The 12,571-nt window shown below is 44.0% G+C and overlaps 1 protein-coding gene across 1 annotated transcript in view; it reads left to right on the top strand.

Moving 5' to 3' along the window:
• The window catches only part of SppL (signal peptide peptidase-like protein), a 112,634-nt gene that overhangs the window by 78,175 nt on the left and 21,888 nt on the right, over positions 1-12,571 (top strand). Inside the window, exons 2-4 of the mRNA XM_050172894.3 lie at positions 3,298-3,375; positions 6,963-7,018; positions 11,476-11,595. Coding sequence (XP_050028851.1) covers positions 3,298-3,375; positions 6,963-7,018; positions 11,476-11,595 — 254 coding nt within the window. The remainder of the gene's footprint in view (positions 1-3,297; positions 3,376-6,962; positions 7,019-11,475; positions 11,596-12,571) is intronic.

Below are 12,571 nucleotides of genomic sequence, written 5' to 3'. Positions count from 1 at the left end.
GGGGGGGGGGGGGTGCGACTTACAATCCGGAAAATACGGTATATGGAGCCTCTACTCCAAGGCCCATACGACATCAAAGTTTCCGCTACGGCGTAATAAAAAAAGCAAGAAAAAAGAAAAGCACTGGTGAGAAAGACAAAGCGATATCCTGGTGCGCCTTGCCTACAACAGCGGCGTACGATAACATTTAGTAAAGCAAGCAGTGAGTGGCGTACGATAACGAAGCCTTCGGCCGCTTATCTGGCTGTCGTCTCTCCTTCCATACCCTTCCATCTGCGGCGGAGCGGGCGACAGCAAAGCGCGATTCTTGACCTCGCCTGCACAAATCAAGCACGACATCGGATTGCATTGAGCACGCTCGTTTCGCCTAGGGTGCGCGTCGGCAGGGTTGCCAGATCTTCGGGAGAAAAAGTAGCCGAACATTTCCGGAATGTAGCCCCAAAAAAGTCGCCAATTGTGGTAAAAGTACAGTTTACTATAGCAAAAGCTTTATTTGGTAGCCGACAAAGTAGCCACAATCACGACAAACCAAGAATTGTAAATATTTGACACAAAAAGAAAGAAGGCAATAAAGAAAAGATGTAGTTTTCTGCTTCACTTAGGGCAAACGAGAATCGCAGAACAATAACATAAGCTCACTGTATGCTGTCCTTGCACCGCTACGACATCTCTCCAAATGTTCCCATGCAATCTGTATGACATAACACACATTCTACTCTCCCTGACATGCAGTTGCAAGCACCTCTAAAGGAAACTTGCATAGACACTGGCACCTGTAGTGTCATCGCTGCCATGACATGTTTTCGGCTGTTGTAGTCATTCTTGGTGCCGAGAAGCATGGTCTTCAAGATTCGCTATTGAGGTAACTGTTGCTGGGGGTGGGATTAGGACAAGTCGAAGAGGCCAGCTGGTCATATGGCAGCTATGATATATTTTCAGCTTCTAAATTTGCTTCCGGCACTTGCAAAACACAAAGTCATTGACTTTGAGATCTAGCTTTTGGGGCTATTGCTTCAAGGCAGCCATCAGAGGGAGTACAATTTGAACCTTACCTATACCAGTTACCACCGCCAAAAGCAGCCAAGTCGCTAACTACAATTTTCGGTCACAAGGAGCCTCTAAATATAGCCAATTTGACTAACAGTTGCCGAACCTGGCAACCTTGCCCATGGAAGAAGGAAAAAGACTAGAAAGTAGTGTCGCAGGATAATTTTGAAGCCTAATGTCGTGGCTAGGGTGGCTCCTAGTCGTTGTCCACGCCACGCTGACGTCTGGTTAGGAGGTTTGACACGTGGCAAACGTTAACACCCTTGGTGGTGTTGAGACGTAACTTACACTAGTCATGAAAAGTATTAACGAAAGTTCATGGGAAATGACCCCTAACCTGCACAGAGAGTATGGGGAGAGCTGAGCGGATGGCGAGGACTGACCTTCATAGGGCGTCTCAATATATACTGTAAGGTTCGGCACCCTTGGATTGCCTACTTCCCAATCGTCAACACGCAGGTAGGCCCCGAAGAGAGGGAAGGACGGTGTCAGAGGAGGTTGGCTTACCAAGGCTAACTGTCTAACATCATTCTCCCTCCTAGTTTTTTTTTCTTGCATGTATGTATTCTAGACACTCAAATTCTGTGATGTTGTCAAATGCCGTCATGTTGGTGTTTTGAGCCAATGAGATTGAGACTTAGCAGCCCTGTTAACCTATCAGAGCTGACAAGATGACAGAATTGCACGGGTGGTAGCCACTATGGTACCTTCAGATGGCTGCACCTCTACGGCGGTTATGGAGGCGGGGAAGGTTTTGTAGCATAGCATAACCAGATTATAATGATGTCGAATGGAACCGAATACCACGGGCAAACCTGAATTTTGGCAGGCGCTGGACCTGAACCGAATTTCTTTGAATGTGCCAGAAAATAAAAGTACACCTAATAACAATTGCCACTTTGGAACTGGATGTTTCAGCTATGGTGGGTGACAGCCTTCTGTTTTCGGCTTTCTATCAGTGAGCACCTTGTGCACTTTTACAGCATAGTATTTATGTTTGCTCACATAACTAGCAAGCGAGGCACTGTCCTGAGCATGGGAAGCAAGATTTGCCTTTCTGTCATGTAGTACAGTGTGCAGATGGTATATCTCTTTGTCGTCATTGCCACGTGAATGTGGGGAGGACACATGCTTAATGCAAAATAAAAAGTGCGTTGTGTAAGCAGTTCCGAGATGCAAACAATGTAAGATGTCAGTGTGTTGTGGAAACTGAGGATCTAGCCTGTACTCAAGATGTGTGACAACTGCATATGAGATTCCTAAGGCCTTGTAAGATGGACTGTTTGTCAAACTGAGACAGGGGATTAAGGCAGGTCTCCAAACTGTCATGAGCCGCTTTTGTAGATGAATCCACAATTTCATTTTCTTTGATTCCGCAGTAGTTTGCAATCACTGAAATACTTTTTGTTGTCTTAACTGTGCAGCTTGAGGAATATCGTTTAGGGATGCGTAGGTCACACACGTGTCTATTTGTTCTGAAGTGGTGTTTTCATTTTAGTTAAAGCCACCAAGGATTCTGTGATGATGACCCTATTTCACGGCTTCTTTGACAATTTGATGAGGCCGAAGGCTAGTAAAAAGGGCTATAAGCTCTGATGTCGATGAAGATGAATGTCCTTACCAGCACACATATTCTTCATGCAACTCTGGAATGACAAATGCCAATGTTTAATTTCCTGTGGTTTGGTTTTTGGTTTCTCAACCATGAACGTGACTTCATAGGCTGGACCTTTTTAAACAGCAGCTGCGGCAGATTTTTGCCATCCATGCTGATCACTCCAAGGTCGCGAAAAAGAAGCTTAGCAAGCATGTTCAGCACACCAGTGAATCGTACACTTCATATATAGAAGATGTCTTCGCCCTTTGTCATCGTGTCAACAGCTCCATGGTGGAGAATAACCACGTGCGGCATTTACTCAGGCATTGGGACCGTTGCATTGCATTGCATTGGAACCCCACTACTGTAGCCGACATAATCGCTACATGCCAGCACCTCTATGAACTTCCTTGTCATATGTCATTCACATGTCAGCCTTGTCCGCATGCAAACCAATTGGTGGGAGAAAAATAGTTACCTTCAAGTGTATAGCATCTTTCACAGAGCCAGTTGCAGCATTGGAAGGTAGAACACTGCAAGTTAAAAAAATTTTTACATCATCTCCATCTTGTGATTGTCTTGTGCTGTTGTGCTCACTGAGTCTGAATCTTAATACTGCTGTCTCTCTCTTTCTTTTCATTCTTGCCATGCAGGGCGTACTCCTTGGTGGACTCATCACGCGTCTCCACCTTCCTCATCTCCATTCTGCTCATGGTGTATGGCAGCTTCAGGTGAGGCCACTTGTCATGTGCAAGCCACTCAGAATGTTGGTTCGGTACTCTTGTCCGGTCTCACGTGTTTGGGTGTGAAATTGTTTTTCTTTTTTTTACTTAGTCATGAAAGTGAGTGACAAAAAAGTACTGACACAAAAATATTGTGCACCGCTTTTTTTCTTGCTTTCTTTTAAATGTCAAAGCATCAAATGAGGCGTTAAGCAAGATAGCTGGCATCTGTCATCTGGAGCAGGGAAACTGCACCTAAATTGCCATTAACTGTGCCGCTGCATCACGAGCGTGCCTCAAGACTGAGCAGAGCAGATGAAAGGGAACACCTGGTGCCGCGGTAGCACGGCAGGTGTTCCATGGTGTAATTAATAGGTAGATAGCTATTCAACAAGGAAATAAATATTGGACAAGTATTTTCTGTCAGTACTCTTTTAATACAACCTGAGTGCAATTTTCTACAGATGTGCGCGGTACTGTCAGGAATGTATAAAAAATTGCATTGCATTTAGATGCCATTGCTCCGTATGGTCAGTGCCAGTACACATTTATTTGTGTGTTGAAGGAGCATGTAGGAGGCACATCAAACCAGCAGCAAAAATATATCTTTTATTTGCGAGCACATGCGGCTTGATGAATCGGCATAGTACCGATTCGTCTGCTGGATGCATAATTAAGAAAAATCTAGTATAAATGACTTGTTAAATTGAACTACTAGCTCTTCTACACCCATGTCTCGCTCAGAAGTGTCATTGTGCAGGGTTTTTTTTATTTGATATCATATTTTAGTGCTGTACCTGCCTGTATTGTCTTGAATTGCCATCGTTGGCATTGGTGTCAGATGAAAAGTGTAGACTTTCTCAGTGAAGGAACGGTGCCACCACCTTTCACTGTTATGGCAAAAGATGGGGTACGCCACAATATTTGTTGTAACAGGGGAGGATGGCACCACCGTTTTGTAGAGGCAGTTTTTCAGCCCCGCACGATGCATAGTTGTAGTTTATTCTGGATGAATTGGGTAATTACTGCATCCAGACAATGGTATTAAACAAAATGCGCTGCAAATTACCTTACCTATATTGCACAAAGCTTTGTTACAAGCAAGCGAGTGGTTGATCTAGATGAGTACTGTACATCCAGCTCCCTTATTTAAGCATGAGTTGGTAGCAATATGCCAAGGGCTGAAACAGCCTTATTTAACTCCTATTTAAGTCCTTTGCTCTGCAACTGCCTGTCGTAGAATGTCTCCAAAGCATTGTAAGGACACACTTTTGCTCGTCAAAAACTAGTGTCATTGCGGAACTTAAAGGGGTCCTGCAACATTTACAATGAAAGGCATGGAATGTGTCCACTTTAAAAAGAGCATCTCCTCCTAAAGCTTTTACATCAAAATGTTTTTAAATGCACCTTGTACTTATGGTACTTACTTACTTACTTGCTATTGCTTTTTTCAGTCTTTTTTGTCAATTATATGTTGTGTCCAAAGGTGTACCACCACACTGTTGTGGAATGACGCCCACTTTGCTCTGGCTATCACTGCACTGAGCTTTGGTATCAGCATGGTCTTCCAGCATGAAGGCCATAGTATATTAGCACAGTGGTATCACTTTGCCCATCTGGCAGGAGTATTGTTAGACAGAGATCACGTTTGTAGTGTTATTGTATTAGTTGTTTCGAAATAGGTCATTAGATAACATGTTTCTATTGTAGTTTAGCAGTGTATGTGTTGACAACAGACTGAAGGAAAAAACATAGCGGATATAATTATTAGTGTGCAGTGCTGACAAATAAGTGCAACGTTGCTCACATGCAGTGCGCAATGATTGCTCCTGTTTCACATACACATATAGGAGAGGGAAGTACCATATAGATTCGTGAAAGGGCTGGACGCGTGGAAGGCCACATACGTGCACTGGTGAATTTTCGCACGCTTGTACTTCTGCGTGCCACTACTAGATGGTGAGAGCTGCGCATTGACCTCTGATGCAATAAACAGTGCATCCGGGGATCCGGTGTGTGCAGAAGTGAAAGCTGCGCTGGCACAATTTTGACCAAATGGTTCAGTCTCACGTGAGAGCCTTACCTCAACAAAATTGTTTAAAAAATTCACTGACTATTACAATACTCTCTAATGCGAAATTTGAGCGCAGCTCTATACATGTTTTCATTTCACATTTCAATATTTTGTATTATGATTATATAGGTACACAGTTTATATTAGGAAGAGAATGCTGTGAGGAGCATGGCTGGCACGGACAATCTGTCTCGTGTGGCATGTTGCAAACGGAGCAAAGCGCAGTGCAACTGCCTTGCTAATCGGGAGATCTCAAGAGCCAGCGCGTGGGTGACACGCGGGATTGATTCGCAGCAGCTGTCACAGGCAGACCTCCACTCATGCAGTGCTTTGTTTCTATATATGGTATCAGTGGACGCGCTCGCCGCAAGCCATGGATGAGGCAGATGACAACGTACTCCTCTGACACCATCTCGTAGCGGTCATCACCGCAGAGCCTGTCTTGTGCGGCACTATGCCTTCATTCTCGCACTTTCACCATACCCCCTCCTCTACTTTCCTCCTCACGCTCACCACTGTTGCCATCTTTCATCCACCGCTGTGCTTTGCGTTCGTTCTTTCATCTTTCGCTGTGCTCGGTTGCTCGGTTATGTCAAGGGACATCGCCGAGTGACGCCGGCGCTCAGTGTAGGAACAGGCGCCAAAGAGCTGTGCTCTAAAGAAAGTGCAGCCTTTATGTGACTCTATACGGTATGCACACTGGCTCTGGGAGAAATTAGAAATGTGCACTAAGATGTTAGTGAGAGCTGCGCTCTAAAAAAAAAAAAAGTGCGGCCCTTACACAAATCTATACGGTGTGTTCACTGACTTACGGAGAAACGAGAAATGTGCTGTAAGATGTCAGTACGCTTTGAGACCGCATAGTTGACTTTAGACTTCTGCTTAATATGTTATAGTGAGTTTCCCTCTTATGGAAATATGCATTGCTACAAGCAACTTAAACATAGAAGAAAATGTGGGGTGCTTTTGGCAATCCTCCTTTGTGCTTGATGTGTCCTCACTGCTTCATGCAGAAACATCAAGAGTAAATTTGGAAGTTTTCATGTCAATACATGTTAGTCCTCGGTTATTGCAAGAAGCAGCTAGTTCATAGAGAATAATTCTGGGCATTCTTCTCTTCTGACTCATAACTACTGTCACTGCAGGTTAATGTGAATCACAGTGTCTCCAGCACTGTCATCGTGGTATTTTGGTTTCAGATAGGTCACACATTGAAGATGTAACTGTAGGAGGGCACAAGTGGGGGAGGGGCTAGTTGTTGAAACTTGATGTTAAAATTTAGAATAGCACAATGGGGCACAGGACAGTAGAAGGACAGGACTTTGCAAGCACTAGTTTAGAGCTGAAGGATTCTTTCAAAATGCCCTCTGTATACTTGAAGTGCATGTGGGGACTGAGCCGAGGCACTATAGCAGAAATGAATACTGTATTTAGGTGTTGCAATAAAGGTTTCGCACCTAGATGCACATGGTATTGCCGTGTTGCGTAATGGAGTAGTAAATGGTATCTCTTTTCTACGCAGGTCACTCAACATGGAGCAAGAGCAGAAAGAGCGCAACGGCCAGGGAGCTGAAAATAGTTAGTGGCCTCCTTTTATCGTTGCTTTTGATTTCTGTTCAGTTCTGAAGCTTGTGGTCTCCTTGCGATGCTCACGGCGCTCACGCTCCGATTCCGCGCGTGCCGGACGACCACCGCGGGTTCGAGCACTCCGAGCCGCCATGCGTGCAGGGCACCGCGGCTGCGCCTGTTCCGGTCCCCTCCGTGTGCCGACGCGCAGCTGCGCGCGTACGCGCCCCGCCGGCCCCACAGCTTAGGGGAAGGCGAGACCACGCGCGCAGCAAGGGAGACCCTAGGCAAATCTCTCGAGAAGTCATAAAGAACATTTATTGAGCTGGGACTCAATAGAAACATCAGTTTTAACGTCACGGCCGAATATGAAGCTAGTTACACAAAACATAGCCAAACGGTCGCCGGTGGCCGCTAACGGCGCACCGCGACAGAGAGAGAAACAGAGAACAAAGAACCCAGCAGTAAGAGGCTGCCTATCCTTCAGTCAGCGCCTGCCATCGCGCACCCCACAGCAGAGAAAAGGGAAATAGAAACGACAGACGAACAGACGGGGGCACGATCGGCAGACGCTGCCTCAGGACATCGAGACGACGGAAGAGTGCGCGCGCCCGCCGAGGCCGGGACCCCGACGAGCCGAAGCAACCATCGGCCAGCGGCGGACAAAGGGGGCCGCCGCCGGCAGAGAGGAACACGTACGCACCTTCAGACGCCCCGATGTGGTCTCCCCGGGCCCCGTCTTGCGTGCGCTTACCCGGAGTGCACGCAAGCAGGGCCCGAATCCCGCCAAAATGTCGGCCAATGGGGAAAGCCTGATGACCTTCCCGTGGGCGGGATGACAGCAGAGTGACAGTGTTTTATGACTCTCTGCCACCCCGTCCAGGCAAGGAGGAGAGGGACACGGAGCCCCCGGCAACACAACGCAATGGCTCCACACAACCACCGCGAAAGCCCGAAAAACGCCGCGAGAGCCAGAAACCCCACAAGCTTCGTGTGCTTGCTGTTTTATTCAAGCGCTGCATTTAGTGTTGCTCACAATGCCATGATAAAAACTCACATGGAAGCGATTGGTTTGGAGGAAGGGTGAGATTACGATTTTTGTGTAGAAGATTCAATGGGACACCTAAGAGAAGTATTATTTGAACGAGGTAATTAGATTACACTTCTGGAATACTAAATGATCTGCCATTCTTGCCTTGATTGTAGGTCTAGTAAGCCAGATAAGAAATTAAAGAAAAGCAAAAATGTATGGCGAGGCCGCATTGAAATTGCTGCACCAGCTCTCCGTAGTGTCAAGGACTTGCACAGCACCTGTACAGGACCAGTTAAGTTTTATTAGTAACAAAAGATTAGGACACATCTGGAAATAAGCAGAAGCTCTGCATTATAACATTTGTCACTTTCTTTTTTTGCATTAAAAGTGCAAGTGCACAAGAACACCACAAGATTCATGATGTGCTGACGTCAGTGACAGTGCAATTTATGTCTGAAAAGTGTGGCTTCCATTTTCTCCCCTATTATTCAGCCTTTCCTTACGCCAGGAAATGCATATGAAGTTCTGAGAGGATGCTCTGCTAGTTTAAATTGATTTAGCCTGACGTTTTAGTGTCCCTATAAATTAGTTAAAGGTTTCAACGTTGTAATAGTAGAACATGCAAGAGATTTACTGTGTGCCGTGATGAAGCAGAATCACAATTGGGTAGGTTACATTGAGTCACCTTCACTCTTGCAATGGATATTGTATCTTTAGAGAGGAAACTGTCTGCTTATTTGTGTGTGTGGTCAGTTGTGCCATGCCTATTTTTGTCACGGCTTCCGTAAAAGTAACTAGATTGCTGTGTTTGTTATCTTGGCATCAACAATCCAGTGTTTGTCTAGCAAGAGTAGATATTGTTCCTTTTCCTTTTCTTCCCTTGATTGCCTTTGTACCTGAGGTTGTTATCTAGAAGTAGCTGTGTGATTCCTGATAATACGGGGCCACAGACTTCCAATAAATGAAACAGGACACTGAATTTTTGTACTTGCATTCTCTTTCTTCCACCTTTACCCATAAAATGATGTGAAATGCATCATTGTATTCAGGATTTACATTTATTCACTACAAGTCTTTTGAGTGTGAAATGTGCTACAAAGGCTAGGGTTAACAAATTGTAGAAGTACCGTGCTTAAAAAAAAAATTCAGATTTGCCTAAGGCAGCATTTCAGCAATAAAGAAGGAATTATGGGTGAAATAGTGGCTCAAATGCAAGCCTAGGTTTTGGTTATGAAATGTAGATTACACTGACTAAAACACATGTATCATGCATGTTTTTGCCAATAATATTCTATATTAACTGGTTGTATTGGTATGTGCTGGTTTTGTTTGCATTTAGTTTCCTGCACCTAATTACCAATCTTAGTCACCATTGTAAGCTTTTCTCATATTAATGGGCCAATTTTTCAATGGTGCTTTTGATCTCGTGAAGAAATCTGTCTAGGTGTAACAGAAGTTGCAAAATGTTGACAGGTCTCTTTGAGGAATGTGTGTTTCTTTGGCTGGCTGGTCTTTGTACTACTTGTTTCTTTTGGTTGTTTCTATTGCAATTTGAGCCATTTCACTGGGCACTCCGCAAACATGAAAGGTGCAATCCATTGCATATACAAGTTACAACACTGTGAGCAGTGTGTATAGCTGTGTAATTTCTGTGTAGCCATATATGTAAGTTTCCTTTTGCTGTTTCTGCTGTCGTCTCATAACTCGGCAATCTTCATAAATCTGAAGGTTGCATTTCATCTTTCATTTGTCATTTAACCTCACATAACGGTTGCCTGAAGTATTTCACTTCTGTTTGTTTTCAGTTTAAAAAAAGGAAAGCGTGAGCTTAGACTGAAGCACCTGTAAACTCGACAGAGGCTCTGACTGTCAATAATAAATTAGTACAAGGGTGTAAAGGTAAAACTGAACAAATGTACACAGGAAACTGGAGATTTGAAGTGATGAACAGGGCTAGAACAAGGTGTGTGACGGTGAGTATACTTGTCTTTGTCTAGGCAGACCCTTCTGAAGACAGGTTCATTTGTTGGAATGTTTAAAGCTGCCTTGTGACAGTGCCCTTCTGACAGTTTCCTTGTCACGTACAAACAACAACCATACAGTGACAAGTCCCCTTGTCACTGTTGATCAGTTCAAATGTAGCAGTTCTTGCTAAATCATAAAAAAGATTCCTAGAAGCTTATGCTATGCAGAAAATAATGTATGAAAGCATGTCACACATTGCAATTTGATTGTTTGATAACACTTTGCCCTAGGTGCTGAAGCATTTCTTCTATATCCAATACTATAAGCTTTACAGTGTCGCTATAATGCCTTGCCATGTGATGCTGAATACACAAGTTCTTGTTGCATCACTGAAGCAAACCAGTATTGTGTTTGGATAGTACCTAGGTGGGAAATGCCGATGGCTCCCTAACTACCACGAAATAGTTAAGATGTCGAGCTGGAGCAACATAATTACGGTGTCATTGGCAGGTCTTGTTCCTCTGCCTGGACCCTTAACAAACATTGTTAGACAAGTTTGAACAGTCTCTTTGTACAGTGCAGTACCTACAATTGCAGTACACCATGTAAACTATGCACATTCATTTGGAAAGATTGTGTGCTTGTTGGAAGGGCAGGAAGGAAAAGATGTGTGATGAAACGTTCAGGGCAATTTCTTATGGCAAAACCGCCTGTGCTTTAGCTTAAGTTTACAATGTGCAATTTCAACTGAAAGGATAGACACAGGCATGGCAGTGGTACTGATGTACACAATTTTAAAAGCCATCAGCTGAATGTTCCATGCTCTCTGTGTAGGCGAATGAGATAAACGTGGCACAAGCAGTAAAAACAGATAAGAAAAAAGAAAATTAATTGTGGACAGTAAGCTATGAACATGGCTTAGTAAATTGAGAGACACAAGGAAAGCGAGAGTGGGCAAGTACCAGCACTGTGTCACATAAGCATATCCATACTGAACAGTTATGCCACCACCTTCACACAACTTTTGCTATAGTTCATAATCCCTCTCTGTGGTGGCTCAGTGGTCGTTATGCTTTGCTGCTGACCACGAAGTCGCGCATTTGGTTTCCAGTGGCATCGACAGCTGCACTCCGACAGAAACAGAATGCAAAAACTTTCCACTACAGAGTTTTGGGGGCACGTTAGTAAAGAAAATATTTTGATGCGTGGAACTTTCTTTGTCCTTGATTTTTTTTCTGCTAGTAATTAACAATTTCTCACGAAATAAATGAAATTTAAAGAAAACTTCACAATTCTAAACTGATTTATTCTTCCCATTAAGTGACCTGCTAAAGACCATAGATAAGTGAGGTCTAGCCCCATAACCACCTAGTCCAAACTTCTGTTAATCCTTTGAGTTGTGTTTACAGCTTGGCAGTTACATATGGCAATGGTCTGACCATGGGTTCTCTCCCCCTGTGTGTGTACGCAGATGTGCAGACACTGGACACGATGCAAGCTCTATGCCTTCCACTGGGCGCTTCCATCTCCCTTCTGGTCATGTTCTTCTTCTTCGACTCCATGCAGATGCTGTTTGCCATCTGCACTGCAAGTGAGTGCTGCACCCCGTTAGCCTATAATTGACATAGTTTAAGATTTTGAGTTGACAGCAATATTATGGCATTTTGAGATGAATAGGAAAGGGAATGCTTGCAATGTACAACAGTTGATCTCAGATATATCAAAACTCGGATATATAGAATTATTGTCTGTATTCAACAGTTGTAAAATCGCCTTGAATCCTATGCAGAGGTATAGCGATGTACTATGCATACATCTAACTCCTGTCCACCGCCACATTCTATATACCGAACGCTGTGCTTCTGCAAGTGTACTCCTCCCAATGACGTTGTGATAACTTCTCGCATCATCGGAAACATTCATGCCGACGAAACGGCACTGTTTTGGCACATGCTGTCAAATAAGGCATTTAATGTGAAGGGCAGTACATGTCATGGAGGAAAAATTAGCAAGGTATGTGTCTCAATATATGGATGGCTCCTGCATGAAGGGTCTTATTTGCACTCCATAATGGAAGATTTTCTTTAGTAAGCTTCGCCGCACAACACAGTTGTGTAATGCGGTGAAGCATACCAGTAGAGGAAAGAACTAACTGCCGTGCAGTGAAGCACACACTACCTGTGGCCTTCTGTTATTGGGAAGGATATCGCCATGGTACTTCAATATTGCAAAAAGTTTCCCTGTCCAATACGCACATTCCACAAGAAAGCGTGGATGACACTCAATATTTTAAAGTTTCTGTGGAGGACATCTGACCTCAACTCCCACTTGGACAGATCTTTACAATACAATTTGGATTTAACAAAACCACTGCGCGCCATATCCACCTCTCCTGGAAAGATGTACCTGTATGTACCTTATTTTGACTAACAAAATATAAAGGCAAAGACTTTCCGACTCGCTCTCATAAATGTGCAAAGCACATCAAGAATAAGCATAATCAACAGAAAGAAAAACTTTGCAGATATTTTTTCAGTAATAGAAGGAAAACCCCAGACATGAAACTG

This window comes from Dermacentor andersoni, chromosome 3, assembly GCF_023375885.2.
Source record: "Dermacentor andersoni chromosome 3, qqDerAnde1_hic_scaffold, whole genome shotgun sequence".
In the NCBI taxonomy this organism is placed as follows: Eukaryota; Metazoa; Arthropoda; class Arachnida; order Ixodida; family Ixodidae; genus Dermacentor; species Dermacentor andersoni.
The sequence above is the reverse complement of the archived record's forward strand: the minus strand, read 5'-3'. Positions and strand labels throughout refer to the sequence as shown.